General features: G+C 38.7%; 1 protein-coding gene across 1 annotated transcript in view; it reads right to left on the bottom strand.

The window, feature by feature from the left end:
- The window catches only part of VWF (von Willebrand factor), a gene marked incomplete at both ends in the record, with an annotated part of 137037 nt that overhangs the window by 25734 nt on the left and 85556 nt on the right, over positions 1–25747 (bottom strand). Inside the window, 11 exons of the mRNA XM_080609897.1 lie at positions 2411–2560; positions 3902–4107; positions 4588–4692; positions 5201–5275; positions 5384–5486; positions 9357–9562; positions 15502–15843; positions 16443–16635; positions 17625–17845; positions 19517–19694; positions 24142–24185. Of these exons, the coding sequence (XP_080466023.1) occupies positions 2411–2560; positions 3902–4107; positions 4588–4692; positions 5201–5275; positions 5384–5486; positions 9357–9562; positions 15502–15843; positions 16443–16635; positions 17625–17845; positions 19517–19694; positions 24142–24185 (1823 nt within the window). The remainder of the gene's footprint in view (positions 1–2410; positions 2561–3901; positions 4108–4587; positions 4693–5200; positions 5276–5383; positions 5487–9356; positions 9563–15501; positions 15844–16442; positions 16636–17624; positions 17846–19516; positions 19695–24141; positions 24186–25747) is intronic.

Below are 25747 nucleotides of genomic sequence, written 5' to 3'. Positions count from 1 at the left end.
CGGGGGGTTGGAACTAGATGATCTTAAGGTCCTTTCCAACCCTAACTATTCTATGATTCTATGAAGGAATGTAGTCTGGTGTACTCTCAAGAGAAATAATAGTGGAATAATCTACAGGAGGGAGACACCACTCCTCCTTGTGGCACATGCAATGATTGCAGTAACTATCTGCCTGATTTCTCAAAACTTTGAAGACAGAAAGATAGTAGAGGACAAAAAAAGTGAGGGGACTATGACGTGTAATGAAGTAAACCCACATATGGTTTGCAAGCAAAAATTCTGTATTTTCTGTTAACCTCCTCAGCGAAATGTGGGATTTTTTTATTTAAATGAAACATTCACTTTTTTCTAAGTTATTTCTTCACATATCATATCTGAAACTACAGATACGATTTGAGTTTGATTTTTTCATGGTGTTTGCTTTAAAAAAGCTTTTTGATGCTGCAGTGCTTAAGGCTGATTAGTCAGGAAAACGTAGCTTTGCATTAATGATACTTTTTGGAATAACAAATTATTCATAGAGTTATGGCGATGAGCCAAAACACAGCCAGATATTTAGATCTAATATTTCATAACAAGTGGCATACTAGAAACAAATATCTTCTAAAACTGGGAATCAAAGGGATTCTCTTGCAACTATTGAAAGCTGTCACATCATGGTTTTCACTGCACTGGGCATCCTCAAGCTTTCTCATTAAATCCTATTCTTGCAGAAAGATCACTAGTTTGCTTTGTCAGGGAGGGTTTTAATGGATTGGGTTTTTTCCTCTGGTCGTAGGGAATGATACAGTGTTTAAGACTGTTTTAAGAATAGTGTTTAAGACACTATTAGAAGTGTCTTAAATAGAAATATTATTAAAAAAAAATATATTTTGCTCATACTTTCTCAAGTGCACATACATATATATATATAAATATGCTGTCTAGCCTTGCTCTGATACAGAGGCTATAAGTTCAATGATATTGAAATATAGTTGTATTAATTCTTTAAAAACCTAGGCACAATTAGCTTAGAGTACAGAAATAGAATTGCTTTTAAGATATTGGTTTGGTTAACTGAAACACCCACAGTCAAATTTCAATACATGGTTAACTATTTTAAAATAAATATTAGTCAGTATTCAAATGAGAAATTAAAGTAAGTCAGACAATGCAGGGTTTCTTCAACAATGTTAACTCATCTGTGATGGAGTTAATGTTGTTGCACATACATGCTCTATGTTGATGTTGTTGCACATACATGCTCTATGCCCGAGGTCAGTCTTTGACTCTCAGGCACATTGCAAATAATGTCTTTCCAAAAGCTGAAAGAACATCTCTAACTTCTCATATCTGTACATACAAAGTTTGCTAATGAAAAGCTTTCTTCCAGAAGTAACAGTTGGACTTGATCTTAAAGGTCTCCTCCAACCTAATTAATTCTGTGAAAGGCAACAAGAAATAAGAGGCATCGTGTGCTGATTTTCTTAACCTCTCTTCTGCCACCTGCTTTTTCTGTAGACTCAAACTATTTTCAGAGTGACTCATCCACGCTAACCTCATGAAGCAAGGAGTGGTAAAGCTCAAGGATTTTAGGTACAAGGCACTAGATACCAGAGCAAAATACAACTCTAGAGCATAACATTTAATTTTACGGTGATTTTTTATTTCCTTAATTGCCACATTATGTTAAGGTAAGGAATGCTAGGGATGTAAAATGGACAGTTTAAAGGAAATATAAAAAGAATTTTGAACTTTCATTTGCACAAATCATGTTATAGTCAAAGCCTTCCAATCTATGACATTAGGAAGTGCTACTGACTTTCAACCAATTCCTTTGGCCCTTCTAGAATTCTTCTATTAACTTTTTTACCAAGTATTTGTCTCCTCCTGCTTGACCAGCTATGTTGATATAACAAAACAGCTTTACTTCCTTTGTGGGCTTCCAAAAGTAGACTACATAATTTTATAGCATGTAGCAGATGTCTGAGCATAATAAAGGCCACAGCATGTGGTCTTATTACTGCTATAATAGGCAGAGCTGAGTAACAGACACATCTCAAATATTCTCTTCAGAAAGTGAACTTCAGCTAGAACAGTTGTGTGAAATTGAACTTCAGACATTATGAGTGCTTATTGTGCAAGTGGTGTAAATGATAGACACTTCAGGATGCAGTTCTCCTTTTATTGAAATATAAACTAAACTTGTCCCCGATTTCCTTGGCAGAAAGATATGATCCTAAAACAATAACCCTAAAATGAAGCCAGTAATGATTAGGCCCTCTTAGACTTTGTTCCCAAGATAATTTGTTGCTACAACACTTATTTTCTATTTTTCTCTGGTTTCTCAAAACACACAGGTTTAAAAGTAATCATTTCAGATCCCCACCAGGGCTCTGCTGGCTAATGCACTGATTTAAATGTTACTCACCCGAGAACAGAACGTGTTACAGGTTTTGTCGTGACACTCCATCATCTGAAGTCCTGTAACATCATCCCTCATACTAGTGCAAAAGCACTCTCTGCAACCATCTTCCCAGGTTGTCCCAACGGGGTAGACTATGTTGTTGTGCACACACACCTATTGAATGCAACAATTATCACATGAAAAAGCACACTGCTGCTTGTGAGGGCATACTGTTGGCTCCAAAAAGCTGCTTTTTAAGATGCAAAACCCTCCGTAAATTTTATGAAGTATTTTGAACCCAGTAGAAATGCCATAGGTCTTAAAATTGTGGCCCTTCTGCTGGGGAAGGGAAAATAAGTGCAACCAAAGCTGCTGTTTTATAAAGAATTGTAGAATTTTATCTGCAGTCAGTTTCTGAGTCAGGGCCTGACTCAGTTTCCCTAGAAGTATAATACGACCCAATATTTAGAGATAATAAACAGTGAGGCTTGTAGAAGGAGCCATGCACTTCAAACTTTTTGCAGCTAAATAAGCTGATCTGAAAAGATCCTGCCTTGAGCTACAAGCTTTCATTCTCTTGTATCCTCGGACCAATGCAGCTACCACAAAAGTAGCGCCTTGTCTTATATTGCATTTTCTATTAGTAATTTTTACAGCATGCTATTAGAGATGAACATTTATTTTTATAGATAGAGCAAGTCACAGAGACATAAAATGACTTCTGCAAGGTCATGAACTACTTAACAACAGAAAATAAAGGCTTGATCTGCTGAGCTGAAAGACAGCATAACCCTGTGTTAAGCTTTTAGGGAAGATTGCTTCAATGAAAAGGCTACATTGCCCTGTACCCTCTCCTCTAAGCGACCTTATCTTAAAGGTTAATATAACAACTCAATAAAAGGTTGTTAGAATAAGTAAAAATATATCCTGGTGAAGCTTTAACAAAATCAGATACTAATTTGGCAAAAATTTTTAAGTGGCAATATAGTTCATATAAGATACAATGCTTCCTTAGGCAGAGGCAAAGGTAATAAATGAGCGCAAGGAGTTTAGGTCTAAGGTGTCTCATACATTTCAGTGAAGTTAGTATAGGACTGAAAGAATGCATAGTAACTGTACTGATCAAAAAGCATGTACCTTTGCTATCTAGAAAGAAATTAAAAATTGAAAAGTTACCTCTGAAATTCCTAATGGTTCAGTGATCTTGAAGTTTCAAATGGTTTTGGTATATATGTGTGTGTATATATATATGTATAAATATAAAAACTTATTTATCTTCAAGTCACAACAAATGAATGGGTTGGTTATGTCAGAATAAATTACTATAATAAAACAAGCACCACTGTAATGCAAAGTGTATTTCCCTCAGACACAGGTAAATTAAAAATACCCTGGCATCATTATCCAGTAGTTTCATTGGGGTTGTTAATACCTAGCTACCCACTTATTTTGGTGCTGTCACTCCATGTAGAAAAGATACTCTCATCTGTGGAAACAACAACTCATTCCCCTTACCCTGTCTGGAACACAGGTGGTAGATATGCAGCCACAGTCATTGGTAAGAGATTTCGACAGATATCCCAGAGGGCAGCTCACTGTTGAGTTCATACAGCTGCAGGTACATTCATATTTATCACAGCACTCGGTCTTCTTAACAGTCAGCTCTCGATGCGGTGGGCAGGAAGGTCTTTGAACTAAGCTGCATGCTTCTCTGTTACATGCTAGGAGAAAACACATAGGTACCATGCCAAGCACATGGCATTTCAAAGTGCTGTGAGTGAACATGACACTTCTCTGGCAGCAAGGCACTAGTTGCTACTGCAAGCTGTTATAAATCTACTTAAAGGCTAAGTGGTAATGCAAATATAAAAGACCCAGGTCAAAGATTGTGCTGCAGGTTCAAGGAAAAGTTCCTACCCTGCCAAAAACTTCTTGAGTCATATACATCATAAAGATTTATAAAATAAGCATAAGGGTCAGAACACACAAGTCCAAGAATAAAGTGTTTCGCTTTTCCTTAATTCAAAAGCATACTCAGAAAGTGCCAACGATACCTTTCTTCCAAGTCTGTGAAATAATTGCTGCCTGTTGGCTCCAAAATTAAGCCTCTCAAAGGAAAAAAATATCTAAAGGAAATTGTCAGTGTTGCTCAAATGCAATGTTCCAGTGTCACTCCCTGCTATAAAATATAAATATCTTACCACAAGTATAATTTGGTCTGCATTCTCCAGGGTTGGTCAGAGCAAGCTGCAGGCCAAACTCACAGAGAGGGGCAGGAGGCAAATCACAGGAAACCAGATCACAGACTAAGAAGAGAAATTGAGAGAGTGTCTAAGACCATGCCTCACCAGTTAGCCCTCAAGAAAAGCCATCCCCATTAAACTTTTTTTCCTACCCTCAACTGCTATCCTAAAATATAAAGCAAGAGTTCAGCAGATCAGAGTTTGTTTTCAAAATAGCTTAGGGAACAGTTCAAGCTTGGGTTATGAGGATTAAGGTTCTAATGTTATATTTAATGTGCAAATATAGACCATTCAAAAATAGATACTTGAAAAAAGACCATGCTAACATCATTTAGAGAAAAACAAATTGCTCCAGTCCCTTCCTCATCTCTTACAGAAAGAGGGACAAAGCCACATGAGATAAGAACTCATATCCCCAGGAGTTGTTTGTTTTTCCATGTAGATGATTGCACAGTCATTCAGCGGTTTCAAAAGTGGAGCATTGCATTAAACAAGAAAAGCGATTGTATACCTCTGAAGCATCTGGTAAAAATATGGACCCAGAAGATTCCAACAGTTTATGAGAACTTACCACACTCATACTCAGGGCAGCACTGGCTGGAGTCCCTGCGCAGACGAGGGACTTCACAGGGACCACACTGAACAGCTGGAGTAAGAAGAAAACACCCATAAAACAAATTTGGATAAGAACAAAAAACTAGGTAACAGAAACATCAATTCAAGTCCAGTCATACTTAGAGCTAAATGAATTTACGTTTGGCAGTAGGACAAGGTAGGACTGTGCAGTTTACTTTCTTGTTATCGAGACATGTGCAGATCTTGCAAGGCTCATTAGCAGGAATCCATGTTTCCATAAGCTGCAAAAAAAATCCCAAGCAGATTGTCAGAAAGAAATCAAATATTCCATTCACTGGCATGTTAGCCATGGGAGTGGGTGAGGGTGAGCAACATTTATTTGAAAACCAGAAGACTCTATACAGGATTGGTTGGTTGCGCTGTTAACAGTAAGAAACTAAGGAGACACATAATTCTGAAATGACTGTAGTGTACCACCTTAGCAAAAGATGCAAAGAGTGCATGAATGGGATGAGGAATTACTATTGTTTTAAGCATGAAAAATACTCAGATGCTATAAATGCAGTTGCAGGCTATTGCAAGTAACAGCAGACTCGCACAACTACATACCATGATTGGATGTTCAGTGTTAATATAGGAAACAATATTTTGGGAAATACACAGAAGTGATTGCTTTCCCAGATTAGTAGTACTTAAACACAGAGAAATAAACAGTGCATATTTTAAACTAAGAATACATGGGGTGTCATCACTTGATTTGCCAGTGGCCTGAGTACTGGAAAAATACTAAAACAACCCCAAATCTGAAACCATCACTGTGATGGTTACCTGGAGCTAATAAGCACATACAGAAACTGCCAATAAGGTGTATCATTATTTAACCACTACTCCTTCTCATGACAGAGGAGGAAATCATTAATGTTACTGATGTAATTACCTATAAAGACCTATCCGCATTTAACACCCACGTGTATAGGGAGGTAAGAGTAAAAAGGTCCACAATGGGACAATAGCATTAATTTGCACAGTCAATCCAGGTTCTGGGTGAGAGCATACAGAACAGGTTAAGGCAAAGACAAAGGTAAAAAAGGTGTCATCCAGAAAACTTTGGAGAGCAGTTTAAAAACAACAGTTTGCTGAGGCCTTCATTAATAAGAAGAAAGGAAGGAAATATCTAAGCATACTGCTATCACAGGAGTCTGCAAAGACAGTTTACTTTCAAAGGTTAACAGCATGTCAAGGATAAGACATTAGGCATGCTAGAACAATCCAACCGGAGATTTAACAAAGCTTAGGAACCAAACCACATAGGGTTTGTTAATCTTTAGGAAATCTATTTTAGTCAAAGAAGGCTTGCATCGATGTACTGCTAGTAAAGAACACTATCTCAGGGCTAGGAAAAACAACTCGGAGCCCTCTGCCAGAGTATTCAATGGCCTCAGGGTTAAAAAGTCCTAAGAAGGCTGCTGAAAGACAATGCCTACATTTGCAGGTGGTGGTGTGAAGAGTGCAGACATTTCAAGACCCAGAGAAAAAGAATCACAACATTTACTCTGACATTTTCATCAGCCTTGATTTTCACACAGGGTTTCTTCAGCATAGGTAGGAGCCTCTTTCTAACACCAGACAAAATGATGAGAGAGAGCATGGTGTTACTAGAACTGTATATGAGCATTGGTACTGAGAATACCATAAGCTCAAGCATGATCTGGGGGAAGGAGGATGGGGATAGAAAGGAACAGAGGAATGAACACCAGAGGGAAAGAAGGGGGTTAAGAATATCATAACCCACCACCAGTTGCACTGCCCGTTGTATTGCTCACATAGCTAATCCTGCGATGGTGGAGATGCAAAACGGCTGTGTGATCCAATCCTCCCCTACCCTCCACCTCCCCATCCATACAGCAGCTGCATCTAAGCCTTGCCACTGGGGTACAGACGAGAGGTTTTCAGAGCTAAAACCCTATTAAGGGGCATGTGACAACTCATGAATTTCAGAACTTCTGCAGAAACAAGTAGATATCACTGCAGATGTCATTCCCAAGATGTGCGCTGAGATTTCCTTCATGAAAGCTTGAAACAATTATTTAACTGGAAAATGCACTGCATTGCATGAGGATTCATGGATTTAAGGTATGCAGATCCTAGGCTTTAATCTGCATTTACAGTAATGATTTCATACAGAATCATAATACCATAACTAGAGTTGTCAGGGTCACCGAGAGTTGCACACAATTGATCTGTGTTTAAGGCAGTGATTACATACATTACAAGCTATTTTTTCCTTCAAGAGAAATAATAAGGGTTTTTTTCCTATTCCTTTTATTACAAAAATTACTGAGGGTTTTTTTTTAATTCTTCCATTTTACCAACTCTATAATCACTTCACAAATCCAATGATACAATATTTAAACAAAGATCCAAAACAGAACACAAATTAAAAATCATGACCACATATATGGAGATACTGCAACCTTAACACAAAAACTAACACAAGATACATGTGCTCAATCCTTCAGAAAACTCTAACCTTTTGTTTTGAAAAACATCACTGTGATAATGCAGTTGTGGAATGAAAGAACACACTTTCCCTGTGTCTTTCCTCTCAATGTCAAAATCAATAGTGTACCTATGTCTCAAGAGGGGGCTGAATACTGTTAGGCTCCTGTGTTCTGGGACAGCAGTATGAAACCTCAAAACTGTATGTGGTGGATGCTTTTCCAGTGCTTTTGATGGTACATGCATGCAACAGAAAGGCACAAGCCATAGCAAAGTTAGATCACTGTACCCCCGTGGGGCTGTCCTGTGTGATGGCAGACTGCACCAACACACATGGGACCCCTGGTGCAGCCCTTCCATTGGCAAAGCAGTGCCTGCAACACTTCACAGAATCATAGAATGGATTGGCTGGAAGGGACTTTCAAAAGTTATCTAGTACACTTGCTTCACTAAGTCAAGTGCATTGCTTGCTGGCACCCTACCACCTAAAGAAAGGTCTTTGCTCTGCTAGGTTTGATGCTTTAGTCACTATGTTAATCAATGCAAACAGTACTTAAAAGAGGTGTTTCAGCCACAAATAGTCTTTGCTTCCTTTCAGTTTAACTGTAAACGTTTATAACACATTTCTTGCTGAATGAAATGTGAGTCTAAATATGTCTGTGTAAAATGAAGCTGTTCAGAGTTCATACATTCATTTATACTTTTTTAAATCCATCTTTTTACTTTACCCACAGAGACTTCTGTTATTTACAGATCTGTGTTACAAAAACAATTATGTCTTTGACAGAACGTCTGGTGAGTATGATAAGACCATCCAAAAATCTTGTTAAGAATCTGAAGCCCATAAAATATTGAAATTAAAGTCCCTTCTTAAAATCCCATAACAGAACCTGCAGATTTAGGAGGACTGGCTGACTTATGTGAAAACTCCCAGAGTTGAGTAGCTGGGGGTGAAGAGGAACAACCCCTATTACTTGGAACAGGAGTCACGGGGAGGAGCTTGCACACCCGCTGTGCGATGCTGAAAGGGAAATCAACTGATACTTTCACCGCAGTCTGGCTCCCAGCACCTGTAGCTCTTCCCAATCCCATTCTGCCAGGGAAAGGTCTGATTTAGCTGAGGAAAGTGGATTTTCAGTAAAGCTAAAATAATTAATTTCATAAAAGGAATAATTCTCATTTTAAAAAAAGGATGTAGACTAATAAACTTGATATAAGGTCATCTTGGTCTCACTGCTCCCCATCAACCATTGGAAATATTTCATCAAGCTTTGCAAAGACAATACATTCTAAGTAAGGGTTCCAGATTTATGATTAAATTGACATTCCTGGTAAAAACCTACTGAAGGGAGGTGTTTATCTTGGTAAATGTTGACTTATGCCATCCCTCCTTTCTTCCCTCTAGACCTCCCTTCACACAAATTTGTCATGCATTTCCGGGTCTGTGCACTCCCAGCTGTGAATTTTATATCCGTCCCAGGCAATTTCACACTAGGGGAGCTACATGGGGCTGACAGCCGGCCGGTTATGAGGAACTAGCTAGAAAGTGAAGTATCCAAAGGGGAAAAGAGTTAAGAGTTATAAGCCAGATTCTCTTGCAAAAGTACGAACCCCAACCACTCACAAAGGTAAGCTGCTAAGTATATAGTTACCTGATGGTGCGTGCCATCTTCACTGACGCATTGTGTGCAGACCTCTTCATTAACACAGCTGTCATTAAAAATCACCTGTCCATCTGGACAGAAGCAGCCTTCTGTGGGATAATCCTTGCAGACACTGAGATTGGTACTATTCTCACAGTGCTTTATGCAGGCGCTGTGGCAGTGATCATATGTCAAATATGTGGGACATTTCATTGCTGAGGAAGACAGAAAAAAACTCTTTAGATAGAGAGATCTGAAATGCAGATAAATGTTTCCACTCGCACTTTCTTTAGAATTCTGTTCAGCTTTTTAAAGCCATCATCTGACAAATATGTTTTGTCTTTGCAGCCACTAACATATCTGAAAATATGTTCTTAAAACTAACAAAATCCACAGTGGGAAGTGATTGAAGCCACATTTTCAGACCTCATGAATCAGCGAAGTATGACCTACCCTAACAATGATAAAATGGCTTATATGAGCTGAACATCTTGCCTAAGGTTTTCAACACTGGGCAAGAGACATAAGAATTTAGAACCACCTCTACATGTATTAGAGAAGCATTGGTAACTGTGTGTAGTTAGGAGATAACCAGAACGGAATAAAAGGTTGAATAAACGGGGTTTTCAACAACTTGGTAGGAGGCAGTGTTCCCAAGCAATTGAAGAAAGCTAACAGAACAGAACACTTTGGTACTTTAAAACTGAACCTGATGGATTTCTGCATCTTACTAACTGAATTACTTACTATCATACTAACTGAATTGCCTTACTAACAGAATTAACTAAATCAAGGAAAGTTGCGTTCTCCCCTAAGCCAACACACAACATTTTACTGAAGGGTTCACAACACTGAACATATTTTCACTAAAAGTAAACACAAAACTAAGGCTACAGCTATTCAAGAAACCTATGGACACAGCTTCCGCACAGCATACTCCCTTAGGTCTACTTTATTTTTTTCTACAGCTTCAATTAGAAAAAGTGTTTCTTATTTCCTCGTTTGTGACTATTGTGAGGTTTATAAACCTTTTTTTTTTCAGTCCCTTGACAAAAAACACTGAAAGAAAATTAATGAAAGAAGACCTGAGCTCCCAACCAAACAAGATTCATCAGCTGAACTGTCTACACACACCCTTCTTGGCAATCAAAGGAAACAGAAATGTCTTTAACGTTAACTCTTTTCTGTTTCAAGCCACACTAAGTCCAATTATTTCCAGTTTGCTGGAGTCTATGGTTGTATGTGTGGATAACCATCATAGTTCAGCAATGCAAAGGAACTTGAAAAGCCACAGGAACTTGATGGGGAGTCCAATCCCACCATGAAATGCTTTGGTTGGATTCTGAAAACACAAAAAGATCTATCCATACAAAACAGGATAAAGCATCTGTTTATAAACATGTACTAGCAGCTACCTAGACTATACTATGTTTTCCAGAAAAAAATCATTTCCAGAAAGAGTTCTGCAAACAAGGGGCATAGAGTTTGTACTAGTGCTTATTGCCTGTGATGGTCTCTCATCAGCTTTAATGAATGTGTGAAAATACATCCACAGCACTTAAGGTAGTGTGTCATTTACCTTTTTATTCCAGTGTTAGTAAATATACTCAGCACACCAGTTTTCATCTTCCTTATCTACCACTAGCCTAAAGCAAATCTGGTAAGTCTTCTCTACACAAAATTAGATTAATCTATTTTACAGTTTAATGCTGATGGCCATCAGCATAGAACCTGAGAATGTATCTCCTTCTTCTTCTCCTTAGGCTGACATTAAGGAATCAGGTATGTGAAAAATGCAATGATGAACCAAAATGCAAGGAAGAGCAATCCATGGACTCCAGATACACTCCATCAATGCCCAGAAAATCATCCTAACCATCCCTTCATCCTATTGGCACAATAACAACCAGGTGACTAGAGAAAGCCACCTCAGACACATTACTGCCCTTTTGGTACAGAGATTTGGCCAGGTACTGCGTGACTTACAGGTAACACTGCTTTTTGTCTGAAAATTTCTGCCAGAAGTATGGAATGTGATGAGGCACGAAGGACGCCCAACAGTCAGCCTCAGAAACAAGCATTTTAGCAAACCACCCTCCTGGCTGGCTATTCCAGTGCTCACCTCAAAAGTCTGTTGTTTCTGAATGAAAAGGAAAAGACTGCAGGTCTTGAAAAGGTTAAAATAAGGCTCAAGCAGATAAGACAAGACAAATCATCCTTGGTTAAAGTACTAAATGGATATTTAGAGGAGGGATGTTTTTCAAACCTGTGATACATGGAGAAAGGCACATGCCCTTTCAGGCACCAATGCCACTCCTTCTCAGTAGGATAGTTTAGCACAAATTTAGCAGCTAGCTATCTATCTCCTGAGGTCATGTACTGCTGGCTTGCCTTTTGCCTCACTGTACTGTCATGTACAGCCTAAAGGACAGCTAAAACCCTAGTGCCAATGAAGCTGGAGTGAATAATGCACCAGGGCCAATAGCTCGTCAGCTGCCAGCCAACCTCCCCGCATTGCTCAGGCACAGTTTTCTTAAATCTCCCTTAACAGTCTTCTTTACTCAAACGAATATGTTTAGAAAGGTTTTCCCAATGTTCTTGGGAATGGTGGCCAGGCCGCATCAAACCATCTTGTATCAATGCTGCCATCAAATGGGGTAGTCCCCTCTCTTCCTTAATCTTCTCACCTCAGTTGCTCTTTCCTGCTGTCACTTTTTTCCCTTTTATAGCTACTTTTCACAGCTCACCAAGCAGCATGTGAGGACAAGTGCCAGCACAGCAAAAGGAGTGGGAATGCATGGCTGGAGGTGGAAGAGGAAGAGAAAAACTGCCCCAGATCAGCTGAAGTCAGTTGTAAAGCCACCCCCATACTGCTGATTTCCAAGTCATGGTTTAAATCCTTCAGCTGTCGTGGTCCTCACCAGCATGCTTTGCTTACACAGCAAACGAACAGCAGCAGATAATCTCAGTGTAGCTTCACGACACAAATCCTTCATTAGCAGAATTGGCTTAAAGTTTTCTTGTATCCCATTGCTGCTACTGTCTCTTCCTGACCCTCATTCTTGCTTCTCTGCCAAATGTCACTGCCCCTTAGCTAAGCAGACAGAGCCTTTTATGCATTTGCTTTCTAACTTGGGCCTGCAAAAAAACCCAATGAAAGACAAAAAAACCCACCAACGACCAGAATGACTCATGAAAAATGTTGTTTTCAAGCTAAATGTTTTTCCAGGAATCCCTGCAGCTGCTGAATGCCACCAGCATCCACCTCTAAGAACCACAGCTTTACTGAGCAGTACCAACTAGCAGTTTGTTTTATACACCATACAAGTATCAACTACCAATCTAAATTTAATTCATCTGGAAGCTAGTATTGGTAAGTACCTAGAGGACGTGTCCACATTGCATTTAAATGAGGTTAAAGAGCTGCTGAGAAGCACTCATGGAAACATCAGCATATGAAGATTAACAACTGCCACTGCTGCTGCTGTATTCTGAGCAAAATTTGCTGATGCTGTTACTTGAGCTACACAGTTCAAAGCTGACTTTGTCACCTCTATGTGAGCTGCCATTTCTTTTGTAACTGCAGAATGAATATATCTGAGTCCATCCATGAGTCACTATATAAACAATCCTATTTCCAGGTAAATAAAGCTTCCCCTTCACACAAAGCTGAATCAGAACATGTGTCGATACTAGCAACACAGTGATGTGTTAGAAACCCCTATGATCTTCACATTAAGATAAAACCCACACTGTCATTGAAATGGAAACCCTATTCAGCAGGCATTCACTGTAAGGGTGAGCCTGCTCATGAGGTGCATATTCTATGCCTCAGAGTTACATGGCTACCAGTGGAAGCTACAGGCTGCTACAACTTAGGTTTAATAAGTGTGAGGTCAAGAGGGAGAAGAAAGCAATTGAAATAAATAATCTTACTCACGATGCATTCCCACCTTGAAGTAAAGCTTTCTTCCATCCATTGACACAAAGCTGCAGTCTACAAGATGCCACTCAACACATCCCCCATTCCAAAAAGCGGAAGGAAAACTCACGCAGTGAAAGTGAATGAGCACAGAATGGACAGCAGGCCCTGTCTTTGTCAGACTTTACAGTGGATATTCACCCATCCAGGCAGAGCAGTCACAAAGGACTTCTACTGTTTGAAATGTCCCAGTATGGCATGTCAAAACCCCAAATCAAACTCCACAAAAACGACAGGGGTTCAGTGGAGTGGGAAGAGTGATGCAAAGTATTCCAGAATGGTGACACTGCTATTAAATATGTAGTGGTACAGTGATTAAGCTACATTGTCTATTTAGTCATTAATGTAACCTGTATAATGTCCTGTAATTGGTAATTTCATTTTGGTAGTTGCACACATGCACCTACTTGAAGAAAGAATATGATGCTATTGTTAGGCCATTAACGACTGTTTTATGCAACTCATGTTAAAATGGGCAACTCTTTGCCTATCCTTGTACATGCTGTGTAACAAGATGGGAATTTGAAAACTGCAGATAGTTATTAAGGTGTCATTCAGTCTTGGACATTGCAATTTGCAAAGTCTAACTAAAGCACTAAATTTGGAAAATGGCTGGCAATATTCTCCCTCTTTTTTCCAGGACTATACTCCAAACAGACTGTGTCATTCAAGATTAAGTCTGTAAAAGTAACGTGTTCTTCAATAACTTGTCTAACCAGATATATAAGACAGTAACTGGAAGCTCAGGCCAAATTCACATTGGCATTCTTGACTTCCTATCCCATCATCCCCTCTGTCTGAGTTTAAAATATGAACAAGCCCAAAAGATGTACTGAGCTTTTATGCTATCATGCCTTTAGGAGGCTAGTTCTTCACTACCTGGGCAGCAAGAGGGAAAAGAAAGCAAGGTAACAAGAACTGATTAAACTGGAGATACAAGAGACATGAAAAAGCCTGGGATCTCAAGAAACTATATGAGGCACTAGCTGGGAAAGAAAATATCTACATACATACACACACACACCCCTTTGATACTTGACTAAAACAGAAACACTGAATGAATATCTGAATGTCTGTATCCATTACTGCAGACAGGCTAACAGGAGAAAATGTGAAACAAGCCACCTCAAGAGTTACTTATATTTACTTAACTATATTTTACATTTTTGGCACATCTTTAGGTGTGACTCATATTAGGACTGTCAGGAGGAAAAAAAGAGGAGAAAAAAAAAAGGAAAAAAAAAGGAAAAGAAAAAGTAAGATAGAGTAGAACTTCTCATGTCTATAAGAATTTAAGGTGGTAGGTATACATAGTGACAACCATCTGAATTTCACACTAGCGTGCTTGTCCTGCTTCTATTGGGCTTGGGGCAATTTGCAAGACTTGCATCCTGCTATACTGCTTTCTCGCAGCACAAACTCTTCACCTCCAAAACACAAGCAAAACACAGCCAGAAGGAGAACCGGATTTGCAAAGCAAATTACAGCTGGTTAGATCAGTGTAGTTGGCATGTGCTGGCAAGAAAAAACACCAGAGAGAATGGCTGGTTCTCTTTTCACTGCAGGAGAAACTTAAAGTCACACTGGCTCTTCCATCACAGTCTGAAAGGTTTAGTCTTCAGTTGGAATGTGGGGAATTTGTGAAACTATTATGGAGAAAAGTCTTTTTCTGCATTTTCTGCCGTTATCTGCAGTTACAACACTGACAGGCTGCGAAGCAGTTCTACTAGTCCAAATTATGAGTTTCCCTGTCTGCCTTGTACAGATCCTCCAGTGTCTGTACCAAAGCAATGGTACCAAAGCTTAAACTGCCTGGTAGATTCAGAGCAGATTCTCAGTCCAAATGCAGCCCCATGATTGGCTGCAGTCACATACTGTCACATAGAAGTGTTTACCTGCGCACAGCTTTCATAGTATTTTTATTTCATAGATTATCCCTTTAGCCTTGCATAACTACCTTGCATTTTCCTAGTTAGCAGTTTCCCAAGAAATACTTTTTTCTATAATACGCAACTTAGTAAATGTCAAACCAGTTATCAGATCTGCAATATGACACGTATGGGAAACTTGCTCTGGAACTTCTGCCCATTACACATCAAGATGGTCACTGTCACCACCACCATCAAATAAGACAGTTTCTGTATCAGTTTTAAGGTAGAGTAAACCTCTTACGACAAATGTCAGGTGTTCTCCAGTTTATGCAGACCCCATTTTCCATGCAGATGTGAACATAAGAAGTTATCATTTCGCAGGCTTCATCCTCATAGCAGCTGGTCTCTACACAGGCCTCATAGAACATGTTGGGGGAGATTAACCTGTGGCACTCTGCAAACTGATTGGAGAGCAGAAGGTGGCAGTGGCTCACTGCATGCTCAGAGCATCTGTCTTCTCTCCAGATTTCACAGATCCTCCCTGGTTCTTCCACTGTCCAGTCTTGGATAAATACGTTGCTGTCAGAAGTGACAGAGCCATCACGTAATGTGAAGTCATTGACATGATTCTGGTCACACACCCCTAGGAGGGTGAGTAAAAGGAAAACAAAATCTCTGAATACAGTCAGCAATAAAATAAACCTAGAGAAAACAGGACAGGTTGGGGCCACACGGTGAATGCTAGCTATTATCAGTAGAGGCATAAAAACCCTGGGTCTTGTTTCCCATTTGCTTATTACAGGAGGTACAGGTTATGCCACAGAGGTATAAACGATACAACAGATTATGCCATTGAGAATACCATAAAATTAATTCTCCCAAATAGTAGTACCCCTCACAAACCTTTTATCTTCACTTCAAATGTAAGTCGTGTCTGTCACATAAATGCATATGTAAGAACCTAAAATTAAACCCACACAAAACAACACAAAAACAACAACAAAAAAAATCCTTGAAAAGATAGCACGAAGTAAACATGGAAGATGTCTAGCCTGTTCTTTCTAAGGTATTACTGGGAGTCAATGAGCTTTGATGGCCACAGTAGAAAAACCTACATAGATTAGCCATGTGCTAACAATTGGGGATCAGTTCAATCAGAGAGTTCATAGGTTCAGGGCCACACAAATTACAGCAACATAATAGCAATTGAACCCCAAGTAGAAAGCTGTTAAAATTACTTACCACAAAGCCCTTGTGTTCCTGAAGAAAAGCTCTTTGAATTAAGTTTAAGAATAAATTCATTGTTTCTTGGAGTAAATGTGAGATTATGTCCAAGATGTACAAACTTGATTTCATGCATTATTGCTCCATAAATGGTGACTTCAAACAAGCTGCTAGAATAGGGGATATGAACCCTTTCACCATTAACAGTCACCTGTTTTCAGAAAGGAAAGATCATCATATAAGTTCTAGGAAGCAGTTAAAAATCAGTCCAGTCTTATAGATGAAACACATTTTGGCTTCATAAGTATTTAAAGATCCAACTGATTCTGGACATAAGAATTCATTTTGCAAACTGAAACTTTCTATTGAGTCTAAAAATGTACAAAACTAATTGACTTTCATCCTGGGTATTATATGAACAACTCTTTCAACATTTTCCCACATGAGTGCATTCCTTTAGCATCATGTATTTACAAACTAGTATCTAATGACATGATTATCAATGAACCTCAGTTAAAGTCAAGGATGCCCATCACAATGCAGAAGTGGGTGCGGGTGTTTTGGTCCATCCTATTTTGCCACGTAAGTCAGAAGATATCACCTTTGCAGGCTAGCCAACTCCTATATGCCTGAGAAACCCAGAGACTGAAAAATGTGCCATACTGAATTTGAATGCTTCTCTGCCTATAAAACAAAAGTAATGCAGTAATGCATACTAAACCGGCTTTTCTTCTAATGTTGAGGTCCACCTGCACACAAGGTAATAACCAACTTCCTAGCTCTTAATTAGCCAGTGAAGCATAGATTTGTGAAGAATACCCTGCTCTCTCATATACCACGTGATGATATTGTGCAAAAGATCTCTGCCAAAAGAGAAGAATCAGAGTGCAGCATGGAGTGTAGCATGTCCCATCCATAATCCCTGCCTTTGTAACAGAAGTGTCAGGGACATGTTGCCAAATCCCATGTTTTTGATACTGTCACACCAGCACAATGGGAAGAATGAAAGGAGAAACGTGTCTGGCTCGTTATGTGAGCATAGATTGTATCATGAAAAGAAAACGAGGCATTTGCTCAAAAGCCTAAGTATAGGCTGCAAGGGGAACAGAGGCCGGATAAAGGGAACAAATTTGTCCTTATAACCTGAATTCTATAGCATGAGCAGACAATGCACAGATCACTTCATTGTATTTAGCTTACTGCCATGTCACTGAAGAGCTGAACAGATACACCACGATGTTTCACTTCAATGGAGTCCATACAGTTCATCTTCGGTGTTGCTCTACATGGTCCTTCATGGAGGAGAACTTCAACATCATGTTGCATGTCTCGAAACAAGGTATAGGAGCAATTGCCAGTCAGCTTAAAATTCAGCCCATCAAATGTGATAATATGTCGAGAGGAACTTCCTATACAGAAACCTGCAAATCAATGAGGGAGGAAAAATCCATGGGCATTTGCTTTTGTTCAAATATTATTTCTTCACAATTGTTATGAGCATGTGGAACCAATTGATGTTGTTACCAATGTATTCAGGATGGAAAAAATTATTACAGATGCATTTTTTATGTGTAGGTATAACTAAGTATCTTTTAAACTTTATAAAATATTTATGATTATTCAACTAAAATCCTTCTAACCTTTTGAAATACCTGTATCCAAACTGAAATGTTAGCTTTCAAGGTTTTGGATAATCAAATATTCTTTTAGGGAATGTTATAACTTGGGATGTTTAAAATTTAGATGTTTAATAGTTCAGGGATCAAAATCTAGCTACGCCACTTAGGTATTTCAAGTCATGCCTTAAAGATATAGACAGAGGACATTTTAAATTGAGATTATACATTATAAAGGAAAGGTTTATACAGGGTTCTGATTTACTTTTAAAAAGTAATCATATGACTTTAAATGTAAACCAAATCTTCAGAATTACATTAGGAAGTACAATCACCCTAAGCTTCACCAAAGCCAAAGAGATTCAGGCTCAGAACAGGATTTAAACACTGTAGCACCTACAAGTTCCTGTTTTGGAGATTTCTGCAAGTTTTAGATGTAACAGCATGCATGATTAGGCTGAAGAAATGCATTTTTCTGTATAGCTACAACCTTTAAGACTTATTGGAGCTGACCTTTTTGACATTTAATTCAAAATAAATATCTTGACTAATTTGGATGGAAATCATGCGACTATAGTGCATTTTCCATGGAGAGAACGTAAGGCTCAGTCCCCAGACTCAGGCTGAGGTGTATCAGAAGACTCAGTAGCTGAGCCTACCCCAGGAAGGCAAGGCACCATGAAGTGCTCTTCCTTGTGATAGCTTTGGAGTGATGCCCGGTGCCACACCGCATGAAATCAGGCATCCCTGCCTCCTTTACCCCAGACTGCCAGCACTTCACTCTTGTCAGAGCATCTTTCTGGGCACTGAGGCAATCTGGAGGATCCAGCTTTGGTTTTTTGGTTTGAAATCATCATTCTTCCTCCCTCAAGTCTTCCCTTAATATATGTCAGGCCAAACCCTCAAGACTAGAGATGGACCAAGAATACATCACTTGCTTACAGCTTGCTGAGATAAATTACTGTTTTCTTCCATACACCCTCCTTCCCAGCTTTGGAAATGGAGTATGATGTTGTCTGATTAAACACTGTAGTTATGCTAATGTAAAAAAAAAAAATAAATAAAAATGTTCCAGTGGCCCTGAATTTGCAAATAGCATTATACATTCCAGGCATCAGTGTTACTCTCACGTTCATGTCTAACTAACTGCTGTGCAGCATCAGTTCCTTCCACTTCAGTCGTCTTTGATGTGTACAGTGACATTAAGCATTACATTTCATTAGGTTGGTGAGACAGTGCAACAGGTCAGCCAGAGAAGCTGTGGCTGACCCATCCCTGGCAGTGTTCAAGGCCAGGCTGGATGGGGCTTGAAGCAACCTGGTCCAGTGGAAGGTGTCCCTGCCTGTGGCAGAGGGGTTGGAACTGGATGAGCTTTAATTTCCCATCCAACCGAAACCATTCTGTGATTCTAAGATGTCTGATAAACATTTCAAGTGATGGGGAGATAGAGACATACATGCAAAGATAGATACTCACATGGACACATCCATCGGCAGCCGCAAGTTTCTTCAGTCTTAACAGCGGGAAGATTGCTGTGACATACTGGTTTTGGCATCCTTTCACAGTTAATTTGGTGACTCTCCAGAACCGTGTAATCTCCTGGAAAGCATGTCACAGTGTGGCACTGGTCTGGCAATGTCCATTTATCACCAGGCTAGATAAGAAGACATGGATATTTAAGAACTGAAAGGAACATGGACGGAGGGTAAAAAAATGCAAAACTTGGCTGCTGCCACAATCTTATAGCTAGCAAGTAAAGTGACACTGACAGCAGTGCTACTCAAATTAGCCCTGGATAATTAATTAATAGAATGCAGTGTATTAATGACTTCGTGAGGATGAGAAAGTTTAAATCAGCAACACTAAGAAATAGACTCTGAAATTCCAAGCAAAAGATAATAGTCTATAACAAGAGATGTTTTGTTACAGCAGAATGAAGTATCTGGTACTTCAACTATTGTTAGCTTAGCCATCCTACAGCATGCATGGATAGCATAGTGAAAAAAGAATTCCCTTTAACTTTTCCTTAAATGTCAAAGCCTTTCATTTCCATAAGCCACAGATGGTCATGGCACAGCAGGAATTAACAATATTTGTTCCAAGCTCAGAAGGCGTGGAATACTCCAGTTATTTTATCCGCAACTCCAAAACTTTAAAACAGTTACTCCCTTCCCAAAGGGAAATTGTTCTTTTACCAGATTAATATTATTAGATATATGTAACGCTTTTGTAAAATTGAAAATAAAATGTAAAAAATATTCTCACCTTCTAAAGGACAGTCTAAATTTTAAGGCACCAAAATTACATACATTACATACACTACATACTACTACATGACAGAGAAATAGATGTGGTCACAATCTCGGATATCTCAAGACTCGTACCTGCAAAATGCTGAGCTCTCTGGCCCCAGCCCCACAAAGCTCTGCAAATAGGCTCTATGAATTTCAAAACAGAGCATTCATCCCCAAGTTCTGCATTCCCAAGAATATCCCCGAATATGGGAAGCAGCCATTTCTAGACTTGTCTCTACAGAGGTGAGTCCAGAAACATCAGTAACAAGCGAGACAGTGGTTCTATGAACTGCATAACATTTCTTGATATCCACCAGCAGAAATGAGTGGGGAAGAAAACTGCTATTGGGCAAGGTCATCTCCCATCCTCTCCTTTTCTGTTTACCTATCATTCCCATGAAAAACAAGAGCAAAATGATAAAATACCTACGTACTCACAACATAATTCACAGACTATTCTTGGCACTAACGTGCAAACCAAGAACAGTGATTTGGAAGCATTGCTCTGCATCTCTGAGCTATGTGATACCATTAATCTGAAAGAGAACTGCCAGATTTGCAGTCATGAAAACTTACATAGTAAATACGAGTTAATTTACTGGACCTGCTTATATGTTCCAGGACTTTGAGAAGGCAACTTGTCCTGAAAGTGACCTAATACTTTTCAGATTTGTGAGCCTAAAGGAGGCTGTGAAAAAGTAACATGAGGAGCTTTAAGTATGGAAAAAACATTTAGATAGGAAAAAATTGAATGGTTTTTAATTATAGTTGTCTTGCCTACAACTCAGTAAATGTGGAGCACCTGGAAGGGTACATATACAGCTGTGCAAGTCTGGCAAAAGACCCTCTGGCTTCCATACATATTTAATTGTTTTTATTTCACGCCTTAACAGGACATCTATTGGAAAACATCTAAGAGCTGGAAAGGAAAGGAAAGGAAAAGCAAAGCACAGCACATTAAAGCAAAAATACCAGTTGAAGGATCCAAAAAAAGAGGAGAATTCTGGTGCAGAGGAAAACTCAGGGACTCTGAAGACAAAGAAAGCCTAAATCCCAACTGATGTGAAATCATAGGAGTAAAAATAGGACAGAAAGAAAAGCAAAAGCAGAGGTTTCTAAATCGTGAAGGATAAGTCCGCTGAAACCGATGAGCCTGCCAGCACACTGGAGGAAGCCTCAGACTTCCTCTCTGAGGGAGCTCTGAACCTACAGACCTGAACTTGCACACTATTTCTTTCTCTTATTGTACATCTGCAGGAGAAAGTCACATATCTTAACCACCTTCATCAGCTGGCACTTTTTAATTTAGTCTGAATTTTGTTTGTTTGTTTGTTCTCTAAATCAAGTGCTGAACAATACTAGGAAAGTCATGTTGTGGAAACTGCTAGTTTAGGAATGTGGGGTTTATCACCATACGTAGACTAAAAATGCAAATCGCTATACAGATAATTTAATGAGGAAGTGCTACCATTATGAGTACCTAAGCTTCTATTATCACCTTTATGCCTGCTTAGAAGCATCAAGACTACTGATGAAAATTAACTACATTAAAAAATTAATAATAATCATTCACATTTTGTCAGCTGTCAAGTACAAATATTTAAAGTGTTTCTTTACACAGTCTGTACTTAGCACTCTTGGAACTTTTTGCAGTTGGATATGATGAATACTAAAAACTTACATGGATTCAAAGAATGACTGAACAAATTCATGGAGAAGAAAATTATTGAGCACTATCAAACACAAAAAGATGCCACTCATAGCTTAGAGTGCCCCTAAGTCAAATTGTTCAAAACTATGACAGTTCAGGGAATTTTCATATATACTTACTCACATTTTCTACAATTTCTATTTTTGGCCACATTATACAGGGGATTGGACGGATTTTTTGGCCTGACCTAGCACATTTGATCTTCTGTCTCGCTGCTACTAAAATTGACCTTAGCAATGACTCTTTCTTCAACAGTCATTTCCAGGGTAGAGGTAATTAAAAAAAGAAAAAAAAAATAAAAACAATGTAACAAATCGTATTACTCACAATGCTGATAGGATTTAAGCTGAGATTGTTGATTCTGAGAACTCTGGTTTCCTTGCAAACTGCAAGAGGTCAGTTCCCACAATCTCCAGGTGCATGACAGACATCCCACTCGGGGAACTGAGTCTCCTGAAGTAACTCCCTGAGTAATGCCTGAAATATTATGGATCCGATATAAGAGCCTCTGTTTTCTGAATTAGGAAAGAGCCTTGATTTTTCATCCCTGTGGATTTGTGGACTATGCTGGAACAGGGTAAGAGACCAACTATGGTACATTACTGCCAGTAAGATAACTCTAACACTGTCAGAATGTGGTGCTGAACACCAGAGGCAGAACACTTTCACGGCGTTCTATAGGTACCAGGGGATGTGCAACAGCCTGCTCCAAAAAGCAATGGCTACCATGTTGGCAATACCTTCTAAAACCCTTTTTCTTCCTGGCTGACAGAAAAAGTAACACAAAATCCCCCTAAAGGCTGCCATTTGAAAGTGTGGTTCCTTTTTATATATACGGGAGCTTGGCCTCTTTTCTTCCAAAACCATTTTAGTCAGAAAGGAAATTGTGCTTTAAGTTTATCATCAAAAAGATTAAGCCTGACATCTGTGAAATTCAAGTTTAGTCTTCCCAGCACTTGTCTACATGTACCTGTGTCTGCTTCTAGGAGTCCAGAGGCCTGGATACATTCGGTTCAAATCAATAAACAACAAAAATATCTTTTTTTGTTTGTTTTAAATAAGAAAGTTTGTCAAGTTTAGTTTTCAAGTTTCAAGTTGTCAGGGTTTTCTTAATTAGGCTGTCAACCTCAAAGACACCAGGTTATACATACTATCTGATTTAGCTAAAACCTTTCTGTTCTGACTAGTTAACCGAGGCCAACCATGTAAGGCACCTTTGATATAAGCGTATTTCCTGTGTCTAGACAATTCATAAGCATTTCTTTATTAGCCACATCCTTCCTTACAGTCATGTCTTCACAAGGGAAAAATCAAAGGAATATTTTGATGTACTGGAAATTCAAGATAAATCCTAGGGTAGAACTCATAACTGACCTCTACTAGAAAACACGTAACAACATTATGCTAATATTTTTATATGCATAAAATGTCATATATGCTCAAAAACCTTGGCATTTCACCTGAGATGAAGGAAGTGAACCATTTATAACATCTACATCATTCCTTTCTTAGAGTGGATTGTGTTTGAGAGATCAGATGGTTTTACTAACATTTCTGAGCATTTTCTTGGTATTAGTAAAAGCTTTTCTGTAAATGAACACTAAGAACTTGGATTTCATTACTTAAGATGTGGTTTTCCCTGGAGAGATGACTATCACACAGTAATTATCTCCCTATAAAATTTTTAAAGAACAAGGTATTTGTATTTTTAACAGAAGGAAAGGACCTGGACAATGATGTTTCCTCTCCATATACATGCACTTTTATTTTGGCTATACCTAGCTTTCCCAGAAGTTCTTTCATCAGTAGACGGAAATATATTTTTCTTTGTCAGGGAAGACACACACTAACAGGAGTTTTGGCTCTGCACTGCCAATAGTATTCCAATGCACTGCAAAATCAGGTGTCATTAGAGGAAGTTTCCTTTGTGTGCAAAGTTATCCCACCAGTTCAAAAGCCAAAGTTTTTCCCGTCCAAAAGAATTCTTACTATTTTCCAACACTTCTCCTTTCAGATGACCTATGAAGGTATTTGTGGTCCTGCATGAACTTTGCAACTTCAAAACTAGATGGATGAGACCCAGGCAATCCACTTACTTTCTTTTTGTTTCCATCCTCATCTATACATTCTCTGACAGGATCTGAAAGAAAACCAGACATTTTTAGCTATCTATCTCTCTCCCTTATCCAGTTTTACAGATTGATTACTTAAATATATGTCTTAGGCTGTAAGAAGGGAGTTTTTTGTGTTAGAATGCGAGAATCCCTACCTGAAGATTGCAGGCATTTGCCCAAAGCGTACAAGAGTAAGTCAAAGAATGTATAAATTTGTTACTGCTAGCATTACCTGGCTTCTGCACTGAGGTTGGTCCCAAAACACCCTGTGAGCAATAGCTATGCTGTAACTCTACAGCCTTCCTTATACTGGCATACAGCTCTGCCCAGATGGTTCTTAAAAGAAGGTCATGGTTTTAGCTCTGAGGAAGGGTCCAGCCTTACTTCTGAATCTTGTTATGAATTGAGAATATTTCTGGTAACTAGCAGGTAATGAGAATTTACACACGCATGCACACACACGTTTATTAAATGCAGAAACATAAATATATCAAGTAACCCCAAGATAAGATTTGTCAGCAACTAGCTTAATTATGAAAATAGATGCAATAAGAATACTTAAATTCAGTTTCCTTCCATTCAGTCACTACTGTAATGGACAGGTTTTTATATAATCAGTTAGATTGTCCACTGAATTGCAATTTCTATGTCTATGTGCTCTCATAAAATGCCTAAAGATGCAAGGAAAGTAATTTCATGTAAGTACTATGGCATGACAATGTGTCCAGGAAACTAAACCACTGACTAGCAAACTGTTTATATAATACTATACTATTCTAGCGTATAGACACTATATGCTCTATCTTGTCCAAGACAAGTGATGAATTTTGCAAGCATTTAGGAAATCTTTTAAACCTTTATAATATTATTATTTTTGGTACACTTCCATACATAAAGTAAGACTCCCTCCGCACAAGAAATCCAACTGTATGAGTCTGGAGGGGAAAATTATACTTTGCAGATTGTAAAAGACTCATATAAAACAAACACACAATAACAAAAAAAAAAAAAAAAAAAAAAAAAAAGAGAAAAAGGGAGAAAAAAAGAAGATAGTTTCATAGCTCATAGCAAAGCTTTACCATCAGCAAAAGGAAAAACTAACTTTTTCAGATTTAGGTGTCTAATATGAGATACTTGTCATTCAAGTTTTTGAGCGTACACTTTGTGCTGTTGGAAAAGCTTCCATAAATATACAAAGCTTTTACCTCTAGTACTGACAGGTTATAGCACAGATTGCACAAATTTACTAATTTTAAATTCCTGCTCCCCTCCTATACCTTGGATCAATGTAATTTACAGCAAAAAAATAATGTATTTTACAGTGTGAAGAGAGGAAATGTATCTTTAAAAGCTTATTCTGAAAAGAAAAGAAAGAAAATGGCAGCTGTTTAAATCTAGAAAATGGCAGCTGTTTGATGCTCTGGAGAGATTTTAAAATGCCAGAAGTGATCCCAGTGGAGCCTGATCGGATATCTCTAAGCTGGACTGTGCACACTCTGCAACTTCCTCATTCTTAGTGGTACTTGGCTCTGAAAAAAAGTCCATTTATTTTAATGGAGATGTAACTAAGCCCTAGTAATGCTGGTGA

Source organism: Psittacula echo, assembly GCF_963264785.1.
Source record: "Psittacula echo genome assembly, chromosome: 1".
Taxonomy (NCBI): domain Eukaryota; kingdom Metazoa; phylum Chordata; class Aves; order Psittaciformes; family Psittacidae; genus Psittacula; species Psittacula echo.
This window is presented reverse-complemented; position numbering and strand designations above follow the sequence as displayed.